The sequence below is a fragment of the Carica papaya genome, chromosome 6 (genome assembly GCF_054855325.1).
Source record: "Carica papaya isolate Zhongbai chromosome 6, ASM5485532v1, whole genome shotgun sequence".
Classification (NCBI taxonomy): domain Eukaryota; kingdom Viridiplantae; phylum Streptophyta; class Magnoliopsida; order Brassicales; family Caricaceae; genus Carica; species Carica papaya.
Window position 1 is genome coordinate 4,741,234 of NC_142314.1, and position 27,244 is coordinate 4,768,477.

Below are 27,244 nucleotides of genomic sequence, written 5' to 3' on the forward strand. Positions count from 1 at the left end.
CCAACTGTGCACTTACCACCATTGCTTGCTAGCCTCAGCCACCTTGTAGGCTTTGCACCAGCAGCCCGCTCCGTCCACTGGACAAGCTGTTGCTGTGATATATTGCATCATCAATCATCACCTGTGGTGGTTCCTTTGGCCGCTGTCCTTGCTGTCCAGTTGCAACAAAGGGTGTATTTCACCTAGTGAATTGGCCTTCGCTGCTTAATTTTTCCGCATCATGTCATAAACAACCTTAGGTTACTGATACTAATTCTGACATGACAGTTTCAGATCTCAATAAATTCAAAGTAGAGATTGAAATACTAAGAACTTGACTTGAGTCCCTAGAAAAACTCACTAGTACCAATTTGTTGGCCTATTCAAGTACATTTTGTTTGCAAAATGTCCTAGATAAACCCTTTGCACTATCTTGGATTACAAACTCGGGAGCTACATATCACACAACGAACTCTTCTAAATACTTTAACACCTATATCCTGTGTTCCAGTAGTAAGAAAATAATTATTGCTATGATTCATTCACCATTATACTAAGGGTTGGAAGTATAAAGATTAGTCCCCATTTTAACTTATTATGTACTTTATGTTCCCAAATTATGCACAAATCTTATTTTAGCGATCAAATTATCTCATCACCTCAATTGTAAAATGATTTTTTCTTCATTTCGTTGTGAATTTCAGAATTTGACGTCAGGGAGGATGATTAAATATACTGAGGTGCGAGGCGAGTTGTACTTCTTGGAGACACTTAAGATGGACCCTTAGGCCTTCTCCATTAGTACCTTAGACAAGATATGGTTAACCATGATTGAGACACCTTTCCTTTTTTGCTCTCGTGGTTATGTCTCCCTCTTTGTTTAAATATTTTAGTGATGAAAATTTACACTTTGATGTATGTTAATTGACAAAACACAAATAAGTAAGCTTTCCTCCACATGATAAATGAAGTATTTTTCCTTTTACCTTGATTCAAAGCAATACATAGGGTGCATCAAACATTGCCAACATTTTTGGAGTTATATGGTTTGTTCATTTATAAATGCTTGTACACGGTAACATGACTCTTCGTCTTCAATTTCAAATCTAAAGTGAGTTACGTCTTTCCCAAAATGATTAAAATTCGAGAGGGTATTGATCAAATACATTCAGCTCAACAACATTAAACATTACTTCAACCAAATGTTATCACCTTTTTTTAATAGTAGGGGATTATTCATGAGTCTTCCTATGTTCACACTTCACGACAAAAGAGAGTTACATAAAGGAAAAATAGTTACTTAATACTATTCGTGGCTTTTTTCCTTAACACCAGGTACTTAAAAAATATTGAGGGGAAATAGTTTGAACTGCCACATATCTAATTAATTGGTTACGCTATAGGATATTAGAGTTTTGGAGTCACACGAAAGTTCTGTCTATCTTTTTTCTTGATGTAAGGTTCACCAATTACCTTATCCATAGAGTTATTGGGTGTGTTGTCTATGTTCATGTACATGACCATTGAAGGGGAAAACTTAATTCAAGGTCCATTAAATGTGTGCTTGTGGGATACTCATCCACCCAAAAAGGATACAAAAAATTTTATGTATCCGCATATTTCACATTTTTGTTGAAACCGCATCATTCTTTAGCCAATCTTATTTTCAAGAGGAGACTGTATTAGAAGATAAGGATTATTTCGTATTTGGTGTCCAATTATTCACCTCTCCACAAAGACTAGCACCTTCTCAGAAACAGTTACACCAAGAGTCGAAAAACAAATCCCAGGTACACCAAAATCTAGATAATGAACCTAGCATAGTAACCATACAAGACACATGATTCATTCAGCTGTACTGAATGAAGAAAAATTCGGAGGCTGAACCAAAGCAACTTCAAGAGTCTGAGTCGAGTACTGAGAATGAGGTAAGTCCTGAGAAATCTTCACCTTTTGAGATTGATTTACTTATTACTCTCAAAAAAGGAACTAGAGAATATACTAAATATCCACTCTACCCAATTTGAAACTTTGTAATTTGATAGATTTTTTTGTCTCATAAATTTTTTTTCATGAATCTTAAATGGTGTTTCTATTCCTAATATGTCGTCTAAACCTTTATCTTAAATAGTGAAAAAATACCATGAATGTTTTTTTTTTTTAAATAAAGAAAAATTGGCATGAATATCGAAGGGCACTAGTGAAGAATCAGATGTAGGAAGTGGTAACCTGTCCAAAGAAAAGAAACTTGTGAGGTATAAGTGAGTAATCATAATAAAATATAAGGCAGATGGGACAATCAAGAGATATGAAGCAAGACAGACAGCAAAGAGCTATATCAAAACCTATCGGACATACTATTAAGACATTCACGCCAGTGAGTAAGATGAATACATTGCAAATTTTGTTGTCCTTAGTTGTTCATTTTGATTGGGAACTGTAATAATTTGATGTAAAAAATATTTTCCTCTACGGAGATCTACAAAAAAAAAAAAATTTATATTGAAATTTTACCTGGATTTACAAAGGAACAAAGACAAATAAAGTGTATAAATTGAAGAAGACACTCTACAAACAAAAACAATCATTTAAAATATGGTTTAATAGATTTGTGAAAGTAGTAGTAGGCTTGGGATATAAGCAGGCCTAATGATACCACATTTTGTTTATTAAATACTCAAATTCGAGAGGAGTTACTACTCATTTAGTATATATTGATAATATCGTTGTATTAGGGGAAGATGAAAGAAAAAACCTGATTCTTAAACAGTGTTTGACCAAAGAGTTTAAGATCAATGAGTTAGGAAAGTTGAAGTACTTCGTTGAAGTTGAAGTTACCCGCTCAAAATAATAAATTTTCATCTAACAGCAGGAATACATTCATGACCTGTTAAGGGATCTTAACAAGCTGACATGTAAACTAGTTAGTATTTTTATCGATCCCAGTCATAAATTAGGACTAGTTGAAGAGGATATGCCGGTAAAGAAGAAAATATATCAAAGATTGGTTGAAATATTAATATACCTGTAACACAAGATCGGACATTGTTTGTGTAGTGAGTGTAATAATTTAGTTCATGCACAACCTTAAAGATTGGCACTTACAAGCAGTCTACAAAGTGCTACCTAAAAAGAAATAAGGAAATGTATCATGTTTAGAAAGAATGACAGCTTGTTCGTAGAAATCTATACTGATGTAAATTATGCAAGGTCAGTGGTGGACAGAAGATCTACCATAGATTATTGTACCTTCCAGTGGGGTACCTTGCTTACTTGGAGGAGTAAGAAGTTAAATATAGTTGCAGAGTCGAGTGTAGAGTCAGAATTCCTAGCAATGGCTCAAGGGGTATTGTAGCTATTATGGCTTAAGAGAATTTTAGAATATCTGATGATCAAATGGAAGGACTCCATGCGCTTCTACTGTGACAACAAATTAGGCACAACCATCACTAAATAAGGTAGTATAACATGACAGTACCAAACATATTGAGGTTGACAAACATATTATCAAAGGAAAGTTAGATAGTGATTTCCATACATGATTGCTAGTTCACAACTTACAGATTGTTGACCAAAGGTTTGAGTGATCCAATATTCTGAATTATCATTAACAAGTTGGAGCTGAAATATATCTATTCCCTAGTTTGAAGATGAGTGTTGAAAAATATAACATGTGTAATTAAGAGAGAATTATATTAAAAGGCATTACGGTAAAATAGGTATTATGTAATTAATTATTTGTTTCATTTTCCTATTGTAAAATACCTGTATATATAGGGTCTTGATATTTAATAAAATATATACTTAACTATTCTCCAACATAACATATTTTTTTCTCCACAAAAGTGGGTGTCTCTTGGAGCAACTAATTTGGATGTGGTACAAATCTTTAGAATTTGCTTGACAGAATGGGTGCTCAAATATTTAGACTGCAATTGGCTGTGTTCTCTAGTCAAAGTCCTTTTTATCTTTTAAATCTCATATTAAATGCACTGCATTTTTTTTTTTCATTAAGTTGTGGACAAAAGTGTATGCATCAATACACCTACATATAATTTCGTCTTAGACATGTATGGACTCTGAATATAGGAATGTTAATGCATGAGAACATATTAGTGACATTTACAAAATGGTGTGGATAACACATTTTCATCCTCAAGGTTGCATGGAAGTACTGTTAACGGTCATATTTAAGTTTATTTGGGTATTTTGCATTTTAGGTTACATACAAGAATATTCAAAAGAAAACTCCTGAAATTTTCAATAGCTAGTAAAATCAGAATAGTGATTTGATGGTTATATGGAAGGTTTATTTGGATATTTTTCTATTTAGCTTACCTACAAGTAAATACAAAAATAACACTCCTAGAATTGTCAATAGCCAGTAATGTTGGAATAATGATCATGTGAAGTAATGAATTGTGCAATCTACTTTTGAACTTATAATTTTGATATTGCTCTTTAAACATGTGTCTGTTCGTTTGCTTCTGCATAGTTCCATGAACAAAAAACCAATTTAGGTTAGTGCACGGAGACACAATGCACAGGTCTTCTATACTTAGGTTGCATATTTATTTGTGTGTGTGTTTAAGCTGTATTTGGATCTTTTCCGGTTTATGTCATGTAAGTAACTACATAAAAAGACTCTTAAAAATTTTCACTAATGAGTATATTGGAATAGTGATGAAAGAAATGAATTATGCGATCCACTTTTGAACTTACACTGTATGTTGTTTTTTACATGTGTGTCTGTGTACAGTTTCATGACCAATCAATGAGTCAGAGTGAATGGAGACACAGTGCATGTTTTTCTAGTTTAACATTCTGAAATTCTTTTCTTTTGTGTGATTCTGCAATTCATTAGCCTCCAAAAGTTGTATTGAGGTAGTTAACAATGCAGTTTATCATCTTTTAGTATATTTGGTATACAGAACTAAGGAGTCTGTTTCCTCAGGTACGACCTGTGGAAACCAAATCTCAGATCAATGATGGAGTATGACATGAGAGAAGTTAGTGTAGGACATAAGACAAAAGTTGAAGTTCTGGAGACTTGCTTGCAACAGATGAAAGAATGCTTCTTAGATGTGAGTTCAGTTATTCATTGTAATGCAATTTGTTTCTCTGTGAGAATGCTCTGTCTTTTAGTTTATTTGTGAACTTGACACAAATATGACTTCTTTTCATTGAGATTATTAAAGCATAGTGATGTAGGACAAAGAGTTTGAATACAAACTGTTAATTAAGAACAAAACTTGGAGATCTCGGATTTCAATAATTAAAACAATATCTCAATTTTTGAATAATAGTCATGATAATTTACGTAATAATTAAGTTAGGTACCTTATTTATAAGCACTAAATACATCAAAAATACAAATCTTGAAAACCTAGTAAATAAGAAAATAAGTTAAATAGAAAGAACTTAGAAATAGGAAATCTAGAAAATAGGAAAATAAATATTCCTTTTCTTATATAACAAGGAAAGTAAATCTTTTGATTTTCTTTTATTGTAAAACTTTCCGCAACTTAGAAAAGGAAATTAAATTTCCGTATTCCTTTTAGTTCATCTCCCAAAATGTTTATATTCTTGGTTGTCTTATATCTCTTATTATTGAAATATGTCCACTTTATGTACTTCATATTTTGCACCCACTTGGTAAAAACTCAATCTCGAGTTTTGAAATGTCGAAATATAAAGAATATCAAAGTTGGAATTTGTCTTCTTAACAATGAAAGCTTGCAGAAATTCAAATTATAATGAGAAACATGAATGCTTCTGAAATCAAAGATTCTGAAGACATAGTTAACGGAGTAGGAATACCAAAAAAAACTATGGAATGAAGAATAATCGAGCTTTCTTCATTGTTGTTAGGAGCCAAAGAATGTGTAGTAGTATCTTCAACTTAGGTTTCTTTTGACAACATCATTTTCAACCTCAACAACATCATTGCCTACAATTAAATGAAGAGATCCATTGCTAGAAAACTCAAATTGATCAATAGGAATAATAACTTGTTTGCAATCTTGTACTATCTCACTAACCTCATTTGTCTGTATACCTTCAGTATCATTAGTTAATTGTTGCTTAAGTTGCAACGCTTCTAGAAGATTTTATTCAATCACCAAAACCTTTCATCCTTTTTTTTTTATTCTTCATGTTCTATTGGAGTTTGAGATATGTTAGGTTCTTGTGTAACCGAAGATTCAAGATTTTGTTTTTTATGTTTTTTTTAATCTTTTTTAGTACATAGGAGTCTTATCATTTAAATTCCGGATAATTATTTTTATATCCTCTAAAACTTAATAAGAATCAAGAGTATTATGTTACTCTTGTGACTTCTTGCCTCTTGTAGGGGAACACTTGCTTTCACAATTTTAGATATCGAAAAATAACATTGAATTTTCATTTTATAATATTTATAATATAAACATCATCCTTGAAGAGAACCTTGAAACCAAATAATATCTTATAAATTCATAATTCATAAAAGCTTGTACCTTACAGAACATCGATTTATTTTAAATTTCTCCATATATCCATATTGATCAAAAGTTTTGCGTAAAGCATATTGTAAATCATAATTTATAATTGAATCATATACTCGATAGAATATATCCAAAAGAACTCTACTCATTTTTTAAATCCATCCAGTGTTCCTCTAACACCAAAGGTACTTAGTTCAATATCAACTTGGAAAAGTAAGTAAAAAAATAAAACTTAAGCTAACTAACTTGAAAAAGTGAAAGCACGTCTAAAAATCTCAAGGATCATTTTGAAAGTACCAAAAGTAGGTATCGACGTAGGTGAATCAGAGAAGAAGAACCAATCAGGTAAAGCTAGCTTGAACCAATCAACAAAGTGTCAGAAAACCAAAGGCCAAACGCATTAGTTGGTGCATCCGCATCATGCACTAACTCCTGGCAAGTCTCCAACTATGATCTTCCAGTGGAGGATTCATCTAAAGGCGGTGGTAATGAATCTAGTGTCGGTGTTACTCTTGGTGGTCAGGGTAGAGGAGTTCTCAAGTTTGCAGTAGTAATTTTGGTGAGTTTTCACGGCGGGCCTTTGGGGTTTTGTTGATGGGGCTCTTTTGAGGGTGGTGCTGAAAGCAGCGTCGGCCACCTCTTGGTAGTGGCCAGCAAACAAGTTCACTTGCTTCTCTAGTTTAGGATTTTTTTTTATATATTTTATGAAGGAGAGACAATGTATATATAAAAGAAGTAGAGAGTGTATTTTGGAATGTGAACTGTCGAGCACTTAAGAAAACGTGATGAATTGAATTTAGGTTTTGATATTAATTGATATATAACAAACAGAGCTTGAATACAAACTTAGAGTGAGAACAAAATTTTGATATTTCTGATTTCAATAATCAAAACAATATCAAAATATGATAACAATAATGAATAGTTTACTTAATAATTAGGTTAGGTTCTTTTGTGTAGGTACCAAAAGAATAGGAAATCTAAAGAAAACCTAATAAATAAGAAAATAAGTTAGATAAAAAGAATTAAGGAGATAAACTCGAAAATAGAAAAAAAGATCTTTCTATTTTTCTTTATTATAAAACTTTCTAAAACTTAGAAAAAGAAATTAAATTTTTCTGTTTCTTTTAATTAACCTCCCAATAGGTTTATGTTTCTTTATTGGTTCAGTTTCATATCTTCTATTATTGAAATATGCTTTTATTAAGAGCTTTCTATTTTGCATCATTGACCAATATTTCAATATGAACTCACAAAAATTTTAGTAAGTTGGATTTCAGTAGTCAAATTGATATCTCAATATTTGAATAAGAATTGTGAATAGTCTACTTAATTACTAAGGTAGATACGTTATTTATGCGCACTAAATATATCAAAATTAGAAAATCTAGTAAATAGAAAAATAAGTTAAATAGAAAGAATTAGTGAAATAAAAAATCTAGAAAATAGAAAAATGAATCTTTCTATTTTCTTTTCTTGTAAAACTTTTCAAAACTTAGGATAGAGAATTGAATTTTCCTATTCTTTTTGGTTAACTCCCAAAATATTTATTTTACTTTATTTGTTTCGTCTTATATCTCCTATTATATAAATATGCCCACCAAATATCTGGTTAATGCTTGGTACTAATTTTAAAGAGGTAAGGATGTGAGATCCAATGGTGGATAGATTTGAGAAGAGTTTAGCAGGGTGGAAGAAAGATCTCTTGTTAGAATGGAGAAGACTAAGACTTATCAAGAGCGCTTTGGGCAATTTTTGTAACTATTACATGTCTATGATGACCATCCCGATACGCAGGGCTAAAAAGTTGGAAGCCACTAAGCACAGGTTCTTGTGGGGTGACACGGGAGATAGTCGGAAGTATCATTTGGTGGCATGGAGTGAGCTTAAAAAACCACAGTATCTTGGCGGCTTGGGATTGAGATCACTAGTGGAGAGTAATGAGGCTTTACAGGGTAAATGATTATGTAGATTTATAACAGAGGAAGATGTGTTGTGGAGAAAACTATAGTGGCAAAATATGGCATGGATGAGACGGGGTGACTTACTAGAGAGAGTTCAAGGCCACATGGGAAAAACTTGTGGAAAAAGATCAACCTAGGGCGAAAAAACTTCCAGAAGCATATAAGGTGGAAGGTTGGTTGGGGGGATAGAGTTAGACTATGGGAGGATAAGTGAATGGAAGAGGGTATTCTTAGAATGAGATTGCCTCAAGTTTATGCCATAGCCCAACAGAAGGCATCAAAGTATGTGACGCCTTAGTGGAGAACTGTAGTGGCATAAAGAAATGACCAAGTGTTAGTGTCGAGAAATCTTAACGATTGGTTCATGTTATTCTTATCACGTTGGATGGTAGTAATGGTACTCCATGGTGGTGTCTCACATCAAATGAGTCTTCCTCAGTTAAATCCTTATACGAAGAGTTTTTGAGTATGAAGATGATAACACTATTTTCTCTTTCAGACAGATGTGGAAGACCAAAGTCCCTCCCCGTGCTTTGTTTTTGCATAGGAGGTTAGCAGGAAATGTCTTTTGACTATTGACAATTTAAGAAAAAGGGAGAAGATATTGGTTAATGCTTGTTACTGTGTAAGAGGGTTGAGGAGACCTGTAATCACTTTTTGCTTTGGTGTCCTACAATTTATAGGTTGTGGATTATGGTTTATGGGTTGCTTGACATCAGTTGGGTGATGACAGGTTCGGTGAGAGATAAAATTTTGGTGCGGAAAGGCATCACCGGCTGAAGGAAACAAGTGGATTCAATTCTACTTTCTATCTTTTGGTGGTATTGAAAGAGATGAATAGAAGGGCTTTTGATGAGGTAGAGGATGTAAATAGTTTTAATATCCTTAAGAACATATAGTTTCAAACCCTTAGTTTTTTGTTACAAGTTCATCATCTTTATTTTTTGGAGGATTTGGCAAATTTTTTTAGTAAATTGATTGACTTGTAAATTTTGTACATCAACGGCACCATCTTGGTGTTTATATTAATACTAAATTCACGATGTATATTCCTAAAAAAGAATTATTGAAATATGTCCATTTTAGGAGTTTCCTATTTTACATTACATATGTTTCAAAAAGAATGTGATCCTCGGTTAGTTTCTTCTTAGGTTTATACAGTTTAACTATTTTGATTTGTCATTGATTGGTTCATGTATTTAAATAAATGCATCCAAATTAGTTTAGGTGTCTACAACACAGATATATCGGTCAAATTACTACTGAACTCCACATTTCATATGTTGAGTCATGTAAGAGAGTGATATTGAAGTACACCAACTACTGTCTGGTAATCAAAGGCATCAATGATCATGGTATCATAATTATATTGAAGAAAGATAGTGGTCGATAGTGAAGGAGATACTTCTTTGTCTCCATGCATGTAATGATGTTTGGAATAGGAAGATATCTTGGTTAGTGAGAGTTATTGCAAGACTGAAATAGTACTGAAGGTTGTCAAAATCCTTTAGAGAGAATTGACGGGCCCTCTTGCTTTCTGCCAGAAAATGTTCATAATTGCCGATCACAAGAAGGTTATCAACACAGACATGGAAGTACATGACAATCTTCTTGTGAGAGTAGGTAAAAAGGTTAGTCACAAAATGAGCTCTTAAAATAAGGAAGAATCACAAAATGAGTTCTTAAAGCAATACTCCAGAGAAAAGGGCTCAACTAATTGTACCAAGCTTGAGGCCATAAAAGGCCCTACACTGACAACAATTTGAGGTAGGGGTAGCCTGGTAAATGAACATGGAGGTTGAATGATATAAATTTAGTAAGATAGGTTGCCTTGTACAAAGGTATGTTGATGTCCAATTACAATAGTTGCCGACATTTGACAAGTCCAAGACAGAGAAGCAATCTGATTATTGTAGGTTTGACCTCTAGGCTGAAAGTTTCATGCCAGCTGAATTGTTGGTGGAAAATGCCAGATAGAAGTTAAGCTTTATAACATGTTGTAGAAATGTATATTTATATAGAAATATAAATACACTAGGGGGTAAATTAGTATTTTACTATATTGTTATGACAGGTGGGAAATGCCCACTACCATTGCACCCTGTTAGGCTGTTAGAATATTTTTCATAATCTCTTTTGTTTGTTTTGGCCGAATGCCTATAAATTGGCATCTTTGTGCCCAATAGTAATAATAGAGGATTCTACTCGTCTCCCAAACTCTCAATCTTCTTCATGATATCAGAGTCAGTCTAATCCACATTCATCATCTAAATCAAGCCAAATGGCCATAGATGAGCAAACTTTCTAAAATTCTTTCAGGATCCTATCTTCCAATGCTAGTCAAAAACTCTCATGTTGATCTCGTTCGTCACTGGACATAGGTTGAATAGAAGCAACTATCTCCAGTGGTCCTCCTCTATGCTGATGTTCATTCGCGGAAAGGGAAGAGAGGAGTACCTGACTAGAGGAATCGTTCCACCTCCAACAAATGACCCGAACAGTTGTACGTGGAAAGTCGAAAATACTCTTGTAATGTCATGGCTGGTGAATTCTATGACAACAGAAATTGGAGAAAATTTTCTACTTTATGATACTGCGCACGATATTTGGGTTGCTGCTCACGAGTTCTATTCCAGTCGTGATAAAACTTCAGCAATCTTCGAAATCGAAAGCAACTTTCATGGCCTGCAACAGGGGCAGCTCTCTGCCACTCAATACTACAACACCCTCGCCCGCAACTGGCAACAACTCAATATCTTCGAAGAACATCAATGGAGCTACTTTGACGATTCTAAAATCTTCAAAACTATCACTGAACGAAAAAGGATCTTCAAATTTCTGATGGGTCTCAACAAAAACCTTGATGAAATTCGTGAATGCATTCTGAGCACTAAACCGCTGCTGAGTCTCAGAGAAGCTTTTTTGGAAATCCGTCGAGAAGAGAGTAGGAAGAACATCATGATGGGAGAGTTTGGCCCAAATGTCGTGGAAATAGGTTCCGCACTTGCTGCTAGAAGAAATCCTCTCTGGGCGAATCCCAGAACAGTGCTCTTGCCTCCGAGCACACCTCTGCCTTTGTGGGTCGTGATTTGGAAGTTGAGGAAGAAAGGGGAGACTGTGGTGTGAGTTTTACAAAGAACCGGTCATACTTGTGAGAAGTGTTGGAAATTACACGGCAAACCAGCTGAGAAAAAGCATTCAAGGGATAAAGGCAATATGGTAATTTTTGAGGAATTATCCTCTACCCTCCCTTCAGTCTAACTCATATGGACGCTCTCTTGCAAATTTCTTTTCAGAGGGCCTGCTTGGTAATGCTTCAGTTGCTCAGAAAGGTGATTGCTTACTCAGTTTATCTGCATATTCTGTGAAAAGGCAAATATAGATTATTGATTCAGGGACATCCAACCATATGACTGGAGATATTATACTTCTTCATCAGTAGAGTGAGTGTAAGGAAATTTTCTCTATTAAGATTGCTGATGGAACAAGTTCTAAGGTGGCAGGAATTGGCTCAACTTATATATCACCGAATTTGGTTCTACATTTCGTCCTCTACGTATCAAATTTGGACTGCAATCTACTATATGTAAGCAAATTATATAAAAACTTGAACTGTGTGGTTAAATTTGACAAAAAAATGTGTTTTTCAGGACTTGGACTCGAGAAAGATAATTGCCAATGCTAAGAAGGAATCAAGACTTTATCTTCTATCAATCACAACATCACCTCCAAATAGATAAACTACAAGTCAAGTATGTGCTAATTTCGTATCTGTAGGATGTTCTAGTATTAAATAATCTATTATGTTATGACATTATAGATTAGGACATCCAAACTTTATGTATTTGAAACAATCATTTTCTACTTTATTCAAAAATAAAAATTCAAGTTTATTTCAATGTAAAGTGTGTCAGTTTTCTAAACATATTCGCAATTCATATCTCATTATTGCTTACAAACCCTCAAAATTATTTGCATTGATTCATATTGATGTATGGGGACCGACTCGGGTGAAAAACATTATTGGTGCAAAATGGGTTGTCTCCTTTATTGATGATCACACTAAAATAATTTGGGTCTATCTAATGAAAAAAAAAATATGAGATTGGTCAAATCTTTCAGAAATTCAATACTATGATTCAAACTTAATTTCAAACAAAAATACAATTGTTAAAAATTGACAATGCTTGTGAATACTTTGCATCCAATCTAGGAAAGTACCTTACTGAAGAAGGCATTATCCATCAGAGTTCTTGTGCTTACACCTCTCAACAAAATGGTGTAGCAGAAAGAAAAAATAGACATCTCCTTGAAGTGTCTTGCTCACTCATGTTTACCACAAATGTTCCTCAATTTCTTTGGGGATAGGCTATTCTCATTGCCTCATACCTGATCAATAGGATGCCCTCCCGTATTCTTAAATTTAGAACACCTTATGACTCCTTTATTCAAGCATTCCCAGAGTCTCATTTTCTTCACACAATTCCTTTTAAAGTCTTTGACTGCTTTGCATATATTCACATTCATATCCATCTCGAAGGGAAACTAGATCTTAGAGCCCTTAAGTGTATCTTTGTCGGGTATTTCTCATATCAGAAAGGTTACAAATGTTTTTGTCCAGTCACCTTGTAGCACCCGGAAAGGAGGAGAAAAAAAAAAAAAAAAAAAAAAAAAAAAAAAAAGGTCGGCCACGTCAGCAGCCACGTCAGCAGGCCCGGTCAGCAGTCCCGGCCAACCAGGGCCTGCCACGTGGCAAGACCGCGTCACTCCAAAAGGAGCCACGCTGGCGATCCGCGTGGGTGCGATCCGACGGCCCAGATCAATCACGCGATCGGACGGCCCAGATTCAATCGCACGGACGGCCCAGATTCAATCAAAAACGAACGGCCCAGATTAAAAGAAAATGAACGGCTGTGATCAAAAGGCAAGGGGTTATAAATAGAACCTCCACACCAGACCACAAACCCTAGCCGCCAGCCGCTCGCCGGAGAAGACGAACCAGAGGCCGACCGCCGCCACCCGCCGCCACTCGCCGCCGCACCGGGGAAATTTCCGACCGCCGATCGAGGTAAATTTCATACCCCCGACTTGTTTTTCCCCACTGATTCCTCCTATGGCCAAATCGAAGCCGAAATCCCGGCCAAACGGCCGGAATACGCGGCCGAAGCCCAGCGGCACCGCCGCGCCCCCTCTCGGTTTTTGCCTCCGACGAGGCCCTTCCCGGCCTCCGTTCGATGCAATTTTTATATCACCGTGATCACCATTCTTTTCTCTACAGGTTGACCGAAGCCAAATCACCAAAACACAAACTTCGCCGGAGAGTCGCCGTACCCGAGAGCGCCGCCGCCGGTAAGCTCCGTTTTTCCGTGATTTTTTGGCCCCCCGAGGGCCCTAGGGTTGTTTTCTGACAAGGACCAATGCGAGTGTGGCCGAATTCGGCCAAAAACGGCCGAAAACAGTCAACCCGAGGCGACTCGCCGCTGCCAGCGGCGGCGCCGTCGCCGGAGCACGGCGGAGCCGCCGTGCCGGAGTTGCGATTTGGGCCGAAAGAGGCCCTGGGCCTAATTTGGATTTTTTTTGGAACCCGTGCAGGTACTGTGAGCGTGTTTCAGTTCCCCGGGAAAAATTCAGGGGAAAATTAGGGACAGCCTGCAGGCGCACTGTGAATCGTATTCGGATCCCGAAAACAAGTAAGGACCCCTCACCCTATTTCCTATCACGGTATTAAAGTTCAAAATGATAAAACGGTATTTCTTGAATTAACGCATGTGTGAAATTGCTTAAGGTTGCTAATGGAGCCCGAGTCTAGTGTGATTGATGATTTACTGTTATTTGGCCTGTTTTACACTGTTTTACAGCTTTAAATGCATTATGGGGTTTGATGTGTTCATTTTATAGTTTCGAATGCATATATTACTGTTTTATTAATTATGGGTTGAATGACTGAAGAATTGATACTGTATGTTGTCTGTTCGGCATGAATTACGATTTGCTTGTTTAAATGTGAATTGATGATGCTTATTGAGGAAAAGGGAAATGAAACATTGTATAGACTGATAATTGTATGATGGGGTCAGCCTGACTAGATATCCTGGGAGATGGTGGACGGACCGGGTCCATAGGGAACCCTACCGGGATTGTGGTCTCACATGCCGGACGGGGTATGGAGATCTTATGGTTTTGGCGCCCATACCGGACGGGGTATGGGGACGGCCCGTTTCACCCTCATACCGGACGGGGTATTGAGGTTTATGGTTTTGGCGCCCATACCGGACGGGGTATGGGGACGGCCCTGGAAACTGATTATGAATGTTAAAGGTTAACGGGTAGCGGAACTCCTATGGACCCCCACGGATACTAGTAGGCTGGTAAATGAGAAAAAGATATGTTGTACAATGATTGAATTACAAGAGGCGTGATAAGTGTTATGTTTTACAGCTTAGATTATTCAATGATTATGATGATGTTATTGTTTTTCTCATATTGTTTTCATAAATTCCACCAAGGTAAGTGGATGGTAAAAGTTTTATTATTGATAAAAGGTTTTATTGTAAATTATGCTCCATTGGTCTTTTGTGTTTTTCTACCCACCTTTACCTCCGTGACGGTGAGATATCGTGATGTTCTTACTGGGCTAGTGTAGCTCACTCCTTATTTAACCATTTCAGATCAGGAAGACATGGTTCCCGAGCCCGTTCCGCAGGAGGATGACGAAGGGGATACCTAGAGACTCTGTAGTCATACTCATAGTTTTATTTTCGAGTTTCTCTCTTAGTTAGTTTAATCTTTTATATTTTAAGTACGTTTCTGGTTTTTCGTGTAAGGGATGTTAACTGAAATTTTGATCTCGCTTCCGCATTTGATATATTTAAATACTCATTTCATTTTAATATTTACGGGGCCGTTACAGTTGGTATCAGAGCCGCATTTCCTCGGACCCATCCCTTACACTATAGTCCTTTAAAGAAATACTCACCGATTGGTCGTTACTCAACCATTCCTTGTAAATGCAGGTACACAGAAATGAGGAGAGGAAGGCCCCCACTAAACCGAGCGGCCCAAGATAATTCGCTTCGGGAGGATTTGGACAGATTATATGAGATGGTGGAAGCTCTCGTAGCTGCTCAGCGAAGGCAAGAGGAGAGAAGGGAGTTACCCGGACCTCCTCCGCTAGCGCAGGTTGAGCCCCCGTTACAGCAGGCTGATCCCGAGCCACCCCGGCAGGAGCCTGTTCCTCCACAGTACCACCCGGCACCACAGCCGCGGTACGACCCGGTACCACAGCCACGGTACCAACAGGTACCGCCACAGCACATTCCAGTGCCCCCACCCCATCAGCAGGCGCCACCACAGGGTCCCCCAGTTCACCCTCAGCCGGCCCCAGTTCCTTTACCTCGGGACCCCGCTCCCTCCTTGATCGACCCTGGCTTCATAGAGAGGTACAGGAGACTGAACCCTTCTACTTTTTCGGGGGAATCCTCTTTTGAAGAGGCCCAATACTGGTTGGCGGAGACTGAGCGAGCCTTTGAGACCTTGGGAGTAATTCCTGAGCAGAGGGCTGCCATTGCCTCCTACATGCTGGTAGGGGAAGCAGTACGCTGGTGGGAGCTCAAGCGGGCCACCCTGCCTGTACCAGTTACTTGGGAGCAGTTCCTAGCGGCTTTCCATGCGGAGTATCTCCCTAAGCACATCCAACATTTAAAGGAAATTGAATTTGCTCAGTTGGTCCAGGGTAATATGACAGTGTCGGAGTATGCCCGCAAGTTCCTGGAGCTGGGCCGACATGCCCCGGAGACATTGTTGGATGAGGGCCGAAAGGCCAGGAAATTCCAGTGGGGTCTCCGCCCGGCGATCAGACAGCACTTGTTGGTGATGGAGCTCGAGACATATTCGGCAGTCCTGGCAAAGGCGCAGATCATAGAAAGGAGCTTCGACACCCGCCCTCAGCTAGCGGGAAGTTCCCGACCTTCAGCCCCGCTCCGCAGGCCAGCGCCTACCATGCCGGTCCAACCCAGCAAGAGACCCAGGCCTGCCGCTCAGGGCCCTCCTCAGGCTATGGGGGCAGCTCGTGGGAAGATCTGCCAGTACTGCGGCAGGGATCATGGGGACCGACCCTGCTACCGCCTCAACAACACCTGTCGCATATGCGGCAGTACCCAGCACTATGCGAGGGAGTGTCCTAGGAACCAGAATCAAGGGAGGCCTCCAATCCAGGGCAGAGTTTACAACCTTACCCAGAAGGATGCCGATGCAGACCCGGACGTGGTACATGGTATGTATACTATCTCTGGCCACATTGCTCATATTTTGTTTGATACTGGTGCATCACATTCTTTTATTTCACATGTTCTTGCTTCCAAAATTTGTGTACCACCTGATAGACTTGATTCATTATTGTTTGTATCTACCGCTGGGGGGGAGACATTATTAGGAGAGGTTGTCTACAGGGCATGTGCCGTGGAGATAGCAGATAGGAAATTGAGGGTAGACCTGATAGGGTTAGACACAGGGGATTTTGATGTAATCCTAGGAATGGATTGGCTGGCGGCGTATCACGCCACCATAGACTGCTTTAATAAAAAGATTGTATTTAATCCTCCCAACGAGGAACCATTCACAAGTTAATAAAATTATTCGGTACTGATTCTCCCTAATGACAAATTCTTTTCTTCTTAATTCCCAGTGCGTTGATATTGTATTTTCCCTAACTAGGTAAACCCAAGAAGGAAGTTTGTATCCAAGAGATTCCAGTAGTCCGAGACTTTCCAGACGTATTTCCGGATGAACTGCCCGGTCTACCAGGGGACAGAGAGGTCGAGTTCACCATAGACTTACAGCCAGGAACCCAACCCATCTCGGTAGCTCCTTACCGAATGAGCCGCATCGAGATGGAAGAGCTAAGGAAACAAATCACTGAGCTACAAAACAGTGGCTTCATTAGACACAGCATTTCCCCATGGGGTGCCGGGGTTACTTTTGCAAAGAAAGGAGATGGAACGTTGAGACTGTGTATTGATTATAGAAGGATAAACAAGGTAACAATTAAAAACAAGTACCCTCTCCCCCGGATTGATGACCTTTTCGATCAGTTGCAGGGTGCACAGGTCTTTTCTAAAATAGATCTACGATCAGGTTACCATCAGGTAAAAGTGAGAGCAGAAGACATCCCCAAGACGGCATTCCGAACCAGGTACGGACACTATGAGTTCCTGGTTATGCCGTTTGGGCTAACCAACGCCCCGGCCATCTTTATGGATCTAATGAACAGAATCTTCAGAGAGTTCTTGGATAAATTTGTCATCGTGTTCATCGATGATATCTTAGTCTACTCAAAAAGTAGAGAAGAACATGCTCATCATCTTGCCCAAGTCCTCCAGGTACTCAGGGAAAAGAAGTTGTATGCAAAGTTGAGCAAGTGTGGATTTTGGCTCGAGCAAACCGCCTTCCTAGGACATGTTATATCGAAGGAAGGGGTGTCGGTGAACCCCGAAAAGGTTGAAGCGGTACTTGGTTGGGAAAGGCTGACAACAGTTAAGGAAATTCGCAGTTTCCTAGGGATGGCGGGTTATTACCGCCGGTTTGTCGAAGGGTTCTCCAGTCTAGCGGCCCCTCTAACCCGACTCACAAAGAAGAATGCAAAGTTTGATTGGAATGAGAACTGCGAAAGGAGTTTTTCAGAGTTGAAGAAGCGACTGACTACTGCACCCGTGCTGGCTCTACCGAGTGGATCAGGAGGGTATACAGTTTATAGTGATGCCTCCTATCTGGGCCTGGGTTGTGTCCTGATGCAGCATGGAAAGGTTATAGCATATGGGTCTAGACAGCTAAAGAATCATGAGAAGAACTATCCTACCCATGATTTGGAGCTTGCCGCAATCATACACGCCTTGAAAATCTGGCGCCATTATTTGTATGGAGAGACCTTTCAGATCTACACCGATCATAAGAGCTTGAAGCACATCTTCACTCAGAAGGATCTCAACATGCGTCAGAGAAGGTGGATGGAACTCCTCAAGGACTATGATTGTGACATCCTATACCATCCAGGTAAGGGCAACGTAGTAGCCGATGCCCTCAGTAGGAAGAGTGCAGACACCCTAGCCCATCTGATGGTTTCGGAATGCAGGTCCATTGGGGCTACGCAGCAGGTTCGACTGCAAGATCTGAAGAGGGCCACATGTTTGAGCCACCTAGCAGTCCAACCCGAGCTAATCCAAAGAATAAAGGAAGCCCAGTCAATCGACTCCGCCCTAGTAAACCGCAAGAAGGATGCAGAACAGGGAGTGAACTCAGAATTTCAGATCTCTGCCGACGGATTGATTCGTTTCAAGGACAGAATGTGTGTCCCAGACGACAATGAATTAAAAAGAGACATCATGACAGAGTCCCATAGTTCAAGGTTCGCCATGCATCCAGGAAGTACAAAAATGTACCAAACTATGCGACCCCGATTCTGGTGGAATGGGATGAAGAGAGATATAGCCGACTTTGTATCTAAGTGCTTGGTATGTCAGCAGGTCAAAGCAGAACATCAACGCCCAGGGGGGTTGCTTCAGCCTTTACCGATTCCAGAATGGAAGTGGGAACACATCACCATGGACTTCGTATCGGGACTACCCAAGGCACGATCGGGACACGATGCCATATGGGTAATTGTTGACCGACTCACTAAGTCTTCCCACTTCCTGGCCATCAGAATGACTGATTCGTTGGACAAGTTGGCAAGAATGTATGTCCGGGAAATAGTCAGACTGCATGGGGTCCCAGTAACAGTGGTATCCGACAGGGATCCCAGATTCACTTCTCGGTTTTGGAATAGTTTCCAGCAAGCTATGGGAACAAAGCTGTCCCTCAGTACTGCCTTCCACCCCCAAACCCCCAAACCGATGGACAATCAGAGAGGACAATCCGTACGCTGGAGGATATGCTCCGAGCTTGTGTCCTTGACTCCGGAGGCCATTGGGACGACCATCTACCCCTGATAGAGTTTGCCTACAACAACAGTTACCAAGCAAGCATCGGCATGGCCCCATACGAGGCGCTTTACGGGCGTCCGTGCAGGTCACCGATTTGTTGGGAGGAAGTGGGCGATAGAAGATTGTTTGGCCCGGATTTAGTGGAAGAAACCACGTCCAAGATAGTTAAGATCAAGAAGAACATCCAGACAGCTCAGAGTAGGCAAAAGAGCTATGCTGATACCCAAAGGAGGGACCTGGCCTTTGAGAAAGGTGACCGGGTGTTTCTTAAAGTCACCCCCTTCAAGGGAATTAGTAGGTTCGGCAGAAGGGGAAAATTAAACCCCAGATACATTGGACCCTTTGAAATCTTAGACAAGATTGGTACCACCGCCTACAGACTTGCACTGCCCCCTGAGCTCTCCCGGGTTCACAATGTGTTTCATGTATCTATGCTGCGCAAGTACAATCCGGACCCTTCTCATGTCGTGGCTCATGAACCGCTCTCACTCCGAGAGGACTTGTCTTATGAAGAAGTACCGGTCAGTATCACGGACCGAGAAAGCAGAATACTCCGTAACCGGGAAATATCATTTGTAAAAGTCTTGTGGCAGAACCACACGCCTAGGGAGGCGACTTGGGAGCTGGAATCAGAATTTAGGGCCCAATATCCTCATCTGTTTGATCAAGAGTAATGAGGCAAATTTGGGGACCAAATTTCTTTATGGGGGGGAGAGTTGTAGCACCCGGAAAGGAGGAGAAAAAAAAAAAAAAAAAAAAAAAAAAAAAAAAGGTCGGCCACGTCAGCAGCCACGTCAGCAGGCCCGGTCAGCAGTCCCGGCCAACCAGGGCCTGCCACGTGGCAAGACCGCGTCACTCCAAAAGGAGCCACGCTGGCGATCCGCGTGGGTGCGATCCGACGGCCCAGATCAATCACGCGATCGGACGGCCCAGATTCAATCGCACGGACGGCCCAGATTCAATCAAAAACGAACGGCCCAGATTAAAAGAAAATGAACGGCTGTGATCAAAAGGCAAGGGGTTATAAATAGAACCTCCACACCAGACCACAAACCCTAGCCGCCAGCCGCTCGCCGGAGAAGACGAACCAGAGGCCGACCGCCGCCACCCGCCGCCACTCGCCGCCGCACCGGGGAAATTTCCGACCGCCGATCGAGGTAAATTTCATACCCCCGACTTGTTTTTCCCCACTGATTCCTCCTATGGCCAAATCGAAGCCGAAATCCCGGCCAAACGGCCGGAATACGCGGCCGAAGCCCAGCGGCACCGCCGCGCCCCCTCTCGGTTTTTGCCTCCGACGAGGCCCTTCCCGGCCTCCGTTCGATGCAATTTTTATATCACCGTGATCACCATTCTTTTCTCTACAGGTTGACCGAAGCCAAATCACCAAAACACAAACTTCGCCGGAGAGTCGCCGTACCCGAGAGCGCCGCCGCCGGTAAGCTCCGTTTTTCCGTGATTTTTTGGCCCCCCGAGGGCCCTAGGGTTGTTTTCTGACAAGGACCAATGCGAGTGTGGCCGAATTCGGCCAAAAACGGCCGAAAACAGTCAACCCGAGGCGACTCGCCGCTGCCAGCGGCGGCGCCGTCGCCGGAGCACGGCGGAGCCGCCGTGCCGGAGTTGCGATTTGGGCCGAAAGAGGCCCTGGGCCTAATTTGGATTTTTTTTGGAACCCGTGCAGGTACTGTGAGCGTGTTTCAGTTCCCCGGGAAAAATTCAGGGGAAAATTAGGGACAGCCTGCAGGCGCACTGTGAATCGTATTCGGATCCCGAAAACAAGTAAGGACCCCTCACCCTATTTCCTATCACGGTATTAAAGTTCAAAATGATAAAACGGTATTTCTTGAATTAACGCATGTGTGAAATTGCTTAAGGTTGCTAATGGAGCCCGAGTCTAGTGTGATTGATGATTTACTGTTATTTGGCCTGTTTTACACTGTTTTACAGCTTTAAATGCATTATGGGGTTTGATGTGTTCATTTTATAGTTTCGAATGCATATATTACTGTTTTATTAATTATGGGTTGAATGACTGAAGAATTGATACTGTATGTTGTCTGTTCGGCATGAATTACGATTTGCTTGTTTAAATGTGAATTGATGATGCTTATTGAGGAAAAGGGAAATGAAACATTGTATAGACTGATAATTGTATGATGGGGTCAGCCTGACTAGATATCCTGGGAGATGGTGGACGGACCGGGTCCATAGGGAACCCTACCGGGATTGTGGTCTCACATGCCGGACGGGGTATGGAGATCTTATGGTTTTGGCGCCCATACCGGACGGGGTATGGGGACGGCCCGTTTCACCCTCATACCGGACGGGGTATTGAGGTTTATGGTTTTGGCGCCCATACCGGACGGGGTATGGGGACGGCCCTGGAAACTGATTATGAATGTTAAAGGTTAACGGGTAGCGGAACTCCTATGGACCCCCACGGATACTAGTAGGCTGGTAAATGAGAAAAAGATATGTTGTACAATGATTGAATTACAAGAGGCGTGATAAGTGTTATGTTTTACAGCTTAGATTATTCAATGATTATGATGATGTTATTGTTTTTCTCATATTGTTTTCATAAATTCCACCAAGGTAAGTGGATGGTAAAAGTTTTATTATTGATAAAAGGTTTTATTGTAAATTATGCTCCATTGGTCTTTTGTGTTTTTCTACCCACCTTTACCTCCGTGACGGTGAGATATCGTGATGTTCTTACTGGGCTAGTGTAGCTCACTCCTTATTTAACCATTTCAGATCAGGAAGACATGGTTCCCGAGCCCGTTCCGCAGGAGGATGACGAAGGGGATACCTAGAGACTCTGTAGTCATACTCATAGTTTTATTTTCGAGTTTCTCTCTTAGTTAGTTTAATCTTTTATATTTTAAGTACGTTTCTGGTTTTTCGTGTAAGGGATGTTAACTGAAATTTTGATCTCGCTTCCGCATTTGATATATTTAAATACTCATTTCATTTTAATATTTACGGGGCCGTTACACACCTGCCGGTTCTATAACACTATAGATGTTACTTTTTTTTATGCCACTCTCGATATTCAGGGAGAGACATCTGGTACTCAAGAATATCAATTGTTTGATATGAACATACCTCCATTACATATTCCATTAACAACATTAGAAAAAGAACCTGTCTCTCAAACTACCAAAGAATCTGAACCTGAACCTATCACAGAGATTAATAGCACGTTACCTGCAGTAAGTAAGTTGCGTGTCGATATCAGGAGGAACAAAACTCAAAGTAAAGATAAAGTACCTGAATCAACTATGCACTGTTATAATTCAACTCTTGGACCAAGCACCCAGAATAACACAGGTAATGAGATCTCTGACTCAATTGATGATATTAGTTTACCTATCGCTTTACGAAAAGGTGTTCGCTTTTATACAATGTATCCCATATAGGATTATGTCTCATATGACAAATTATCTTCAAAATATCAGCCTCTTATGAGTAAGTTTGACAGTATCCCTTTAGAACCGAGAACGGTTCATGAAGCTCTCAAAATTTCTAAGTGGAATGCTGCTATTCAAGAAGAAATTTCAGTTCTTGAGAAAAACAGAACATGGGAGTTATCTGATCTACCTTCAGGAAAAACTCTAACAGGATACAAGTGGATCTTCACCACTAAATACAATCCTAATGGTAGTGTGAATCGCTACAAAGCACGACTTGTTGTTAAAAGGTTCACCCAGTCATATGGAATCGATTATCAAGAGACGTTTGCTCCAGTTGCCAAGCATAACACAATACGGGTACTATTCTCTTTAGCCTCTAATCTTGATTGACCTTTTTTCCAGCTTGATGTGAAGAATGCTTTTTTTAATAGTGATTTAGAACAAGAAGTATATATGGAAGTCCCGCCTGAACTCGAAATAAATACACAAAAAGTATGCAAATTTAAAAAGGCACTGTATGGTCTCAAACAGTCACCAAAGACATGGTTTAACAGATTCACTAGGGTAGTGAATCATATGGGATATGAACAATGTCAATATGATCACACTCTATTCATCAAGTACTATATCACAGGAAAAGAGAGCTGTACTAATCGTTTATGTCGATGACATTATACTAAGAGGTGAGTATAATGAGGTTATCATAATGAAGAAATCTAGAAATTGAAAGACTTTCTAGCCAAAGAATTTGAAATCAAAGACCTTGAAATACTTAAGTATTTTTTTGGAATGGAAATCACTCGATCCAAAAAGAGAATTTCTATATCTTAGCAGAAATACATCTTAGATCTTTTGAATGAGATGGATATGCTTGTTTGTAAACCTGCAGAGACTCCTATAGAATCAAATGCTAAACTTGGCTCCAAAACTGATAACAAATCTGTTGAGAAAGAGATTTATTAGTGACTTTTTGGAAAATTCATATACTTGGCTCACACGAGACCTGACATCTACTTTGCAGTAAGCACTGTGAATCAATTCATGTCTTAACCTACTGAGGAGCATATGAGTGCTGTCTATCGCATCTTGAGGTACCTAAAGATGAAACCTAGATAAGGATTATTTTTTTAGAAGATTATGGTCAGGGATATTGAAATCTACACTGATGCTGATTGGGCTTGTTCTATAACTGATGAGAGATTTACATCTGGTTACTGTTCTTATGTATGGGGCAATCTAGTCATTTGGCGAAATAAGAAACAAACTGTTATATCAAAAAGCAATGCTGAAGCTGAATTATGATATCGCCCATGGAATATGTGAAGGAGTATGGTTGAAAAAGATTTTACTTGAACTAAGGTTCTCAACTCCCACTACTATGAAGATTTGGTGTGACAATCTATTAACTATAAGTATGACCAAAAATCCTGTGCACCACGACATAATTAAACATGTGAAAATTGATCGACACTTCATCAGGGAAAAAATTGAAAGTAAGGATATATCACTACAATACATCCCAATAAGTCAACAAACTGTAGACGTTCTCACAAAAGCACTACCAAAAAGAGAATTTAATAATCTTGTATCCAATGTAGGATTACTTAACATTTATGTATCCTAAATTAAGGGGAAGTGTAGAAATGTAAATACAATAGGGGGTAAATTAGTATTTTACTAGATTGTTATGACAGTTGAGAAATGTCCACTATCATTGCATCCCATTAGGTTGTTAGAATGTTTTCCATAACCTCTTTTGTTTGTTCTGGCCGAATGCTTATAAATTGACATTTTTGTGCCCAATAATAATAATAGAAGATTCTTCTCTTCTCCCAAACTTTCAATCTTCCTCACATGTAATGCTGCCATCAGAATTCTCTTGGTGCAGAAAATCCACTTACATCAAGTGACACTTTAGGAGCATGATATATTAACTCCATGTCCTATAGTCAACTAGGGTGTTAAACTCTTTAAGTAATGTGAGAGATTGATTAGGAGAGAAAAGGTCGGTGTTTCCGACATGATTAATTTTGTTAAAGTTGCATCTTCACCAACCTGGATTTCCTATGGTCCTTCATGGTTTGAGTAGAGAGACAAATTTTTGCGGTTTTTGGCTAGATGATGAGTGGCAAGTCTTAAATAATAAATTAAATTGATATTCCAAGACCGTAGGTTGATTGGAAAGGTCAAACATGTCGCAAACTCACCAAGTTAAAAGCATGGATCAAGTACAAGCCTATCAAATCCTATGCATATTAATTTTTTAATAAAAATAGAGCAGTCAGAATTCGGTTAATAACCATTTTGAATAGTAAACTAAACTTAGTATTTTAAAAACTTAAACTGATAGGAAAAAGATTCAATTTAACTATTTATACTCTAATATTAATTTCTTAAAAGTTAAGACTCATTTAATTGTAGAATATTAGATTATTGTTTGCCATAACAACATTTGCAGGGCCACCTATCAACTTTGTGGGCTGAAGATAAGTACTGACAAGTTTGGAATCTTAAGTGATAAATGACAATCTCCTTGAGAGAGGTAATACAAGACTTCATGGCCATAGATTTTTTTCAAGTTTGCTCCTATCATTTTGAGAGGTTGCTGTGGGAATGAGAGGCATGAGAATCTCCAAGACTAATGCAGTGATTGCATGTAAGAGGTTGATCTTGTCTGTACCAAATAATAATATTTGGATCAACATTTGTTTCATCTTTGAAAATAGTTTTGGGAGGAGAGGAAGTGGTGCCATCCAACAAACCCATAGGACCATAGTCAATCAAAAGAGAACTAAGTTTTGCTTGCTAAGGAGCGAAATCGGTGATGGTCGAAGGGAAGTTGTTGTAACAATGTTTATTGTAATGAGATTTTGGTTTAGTTTTACAGAGTACGGGAAGGAGATATTGGGTTGAGGAATAACTTCAGAGATGAAATTTTCCATTTAAACAGAAAAGGATCTGAAGCTTGTTAGGCTTGTTGTTGCTCTCATACCATAAGGGGGTAGTTTGAATGGAAGAACATTGTAGGCAGGAAGTTATATTCATATTGATATTGATTAGGTATATATATACAATTATTCAACAGTATAGGTGCTTTGAATTCATGATATTCTATATTCTTAGATCAGAACATTTTAAACATATTGACGTGAGATAACTTGTATTATGTTTAGGCATCATATGAGTTTTTTCTTGATGTCTTATCACTTCTATTATGAAAAAAAAAAAACTTTATCTTTTTCTCATGGGACTATGCTTCAAATATTACTTTTTCTTGTGTCAATGTCAATCTTACAAGAAAGAAATATTTTCAGGCAAGGTTGAACAAAGCAAAGCTACTAGAAGCGATGGCTGTTTTCTTTGACAGGTGATTCCTTAGCTTTTCCATATTACCAATATAATTTTACTGTTATAATGCATCTTTGACCACCTATGCAGATCAAGTAGATCTAATGGCGATGAAAACCATGGACCTGGAGAAGTAGTTCGACGATGTGATATTTGCCATGAATCAGATATGGTGCTTAGGAAAAACCGGGTAAATTACTTATAGATTAACTTTGCTGCTAGCCATTCATTTTACCTACAGAGACTTAGCCTTCTTCTTGTTGAAGCAATTTGTTGTTAGTCTGATTTCATTAAGACCAAGTCTTATGGTGTCTTGCAAGCAGCAAACTTTTATTGTTTTCTCAAGAACTACTGTACCTTGGCAGGATGGTCATTTTATGGTTGGATGCTTGGGTTTTCCACAGGTCTGTCTACTTTTCTTATTCACTATCGCACACCCAAAGTTAATTTTCTTGTAATTCATAAGATTGTTTTTTCCCCAGAAAGATATTATTCATGTCATTCTATTATTCTTACTCCTGTGGTGATTATTGATGATGATAAGTCTGCATGCCAGAAAACTGTTAATTGGTTCTGTACCAAGGAAAACAAATAGATCGTAGGATAATTTCTCTCTTTGAATTCCTTATCTCCTTGAATATGGGGCTTTTTTCCTAGTTGATTTTGGACTTTATTGCATCAGTGTTATCAATATTTTTCTTCTCCTTAATTTATTATATTTTCATGGGTATGTTTGTGACTGTGATAGTTTCCACTCACTTGAGGTCACTTTGGCTTCGATTATATTACATATTTTATTAAGCTTTCAGTGTAGGAATGCAGTCTGGCTGCCTGGACCTGTATCAGAAGCTGCTGTCACAGCAAATCCTTGTAGTTCCTGCACTCCAGGTTCCTGCTTACAATCTCTATTACTTCTATAATAAGCGAAAACTCTGCCTCAAATTTTCCTGTTGTTGGCATGGTAATAAGCCCAAGAGAGATTTTCATCACTTTCTACTTTTTCCAAGGAGGTTAAACTAGTTGATCAAAGATGGAATTATTTCATTTATAATCTAAATATATTTGGTCTTTGTAAT

General features: G+C 39.2%; 2 protein-coding genes across 7 annotated transcripts in view; both read left to right on the plus strand.

Moving 5' to 3' along the window:
• The window catches only part of TOP3A (topoisomerase 3alpha), a 56,179-nt gene that overhangs the window by 22,475 nt on the left and 6,460 nt on the right, over positions 1–27,244 (plus strand). For all 3 annotated transcript variants that reach the window (XM_088206283.1, XM_088206281.1, XM_088206282.1), the window contains 5 exons: positions 4,934–5,063; positions 26,135–26,187; positions 26,259–26,358; positions 26,534–26,572; positions 26,978–27,056. In XM_088206283.1, coding sequence (XP_088062409.1) covers positions 4,934–5,063; positions 26,135–26,187; positions 26,259–26,358; positions 26,534–26,572; positions 26,978–27,056 — 401 coding nt within the window. The remainder of the gene's footprint in view (positions 1–4,933; positions 5,064–26,134; positions 26,188–26,258; positions 26,359–26,533; positions 26,573–26,977; positions 27,057–27,244) is intronic.
• LOC148253237 (uncharacterized) lies at positions 12,247–22,385 on the plus strand. 4 transcript variants are annotated; one of them, XM_088206290.1, is made up of 4 exons: positions 12,247–13,496; positions 13,707–13,777; positions 14,021–16,700; positions 22,162–22,385. In XM_088206290.1, exons 3-4 carry the CDS (start codon positions 15,452–15,454, stop codon positions 22,218–22,220), a joined length of 1,308 nt encoding a protein of 435 aa, XP_088062416.1. In that variant the 5' UTR covers positions 12,247–13,496; positions 13,707–13,777; positions 14,021–15,451; the 3' UTR covers positions 22,221–22,385. The 4 variants fall into 4 exon arrangements, with proteins under 4 accessions (XP_088062416.1, XP_088062414.1, XP_088062415.1 ...); XM_088206288.1 differs by having other exon boundaries at positions 12,247–13,777; XM_088206289.1 differs by having other exon boundaries at positions 13,707–16,700.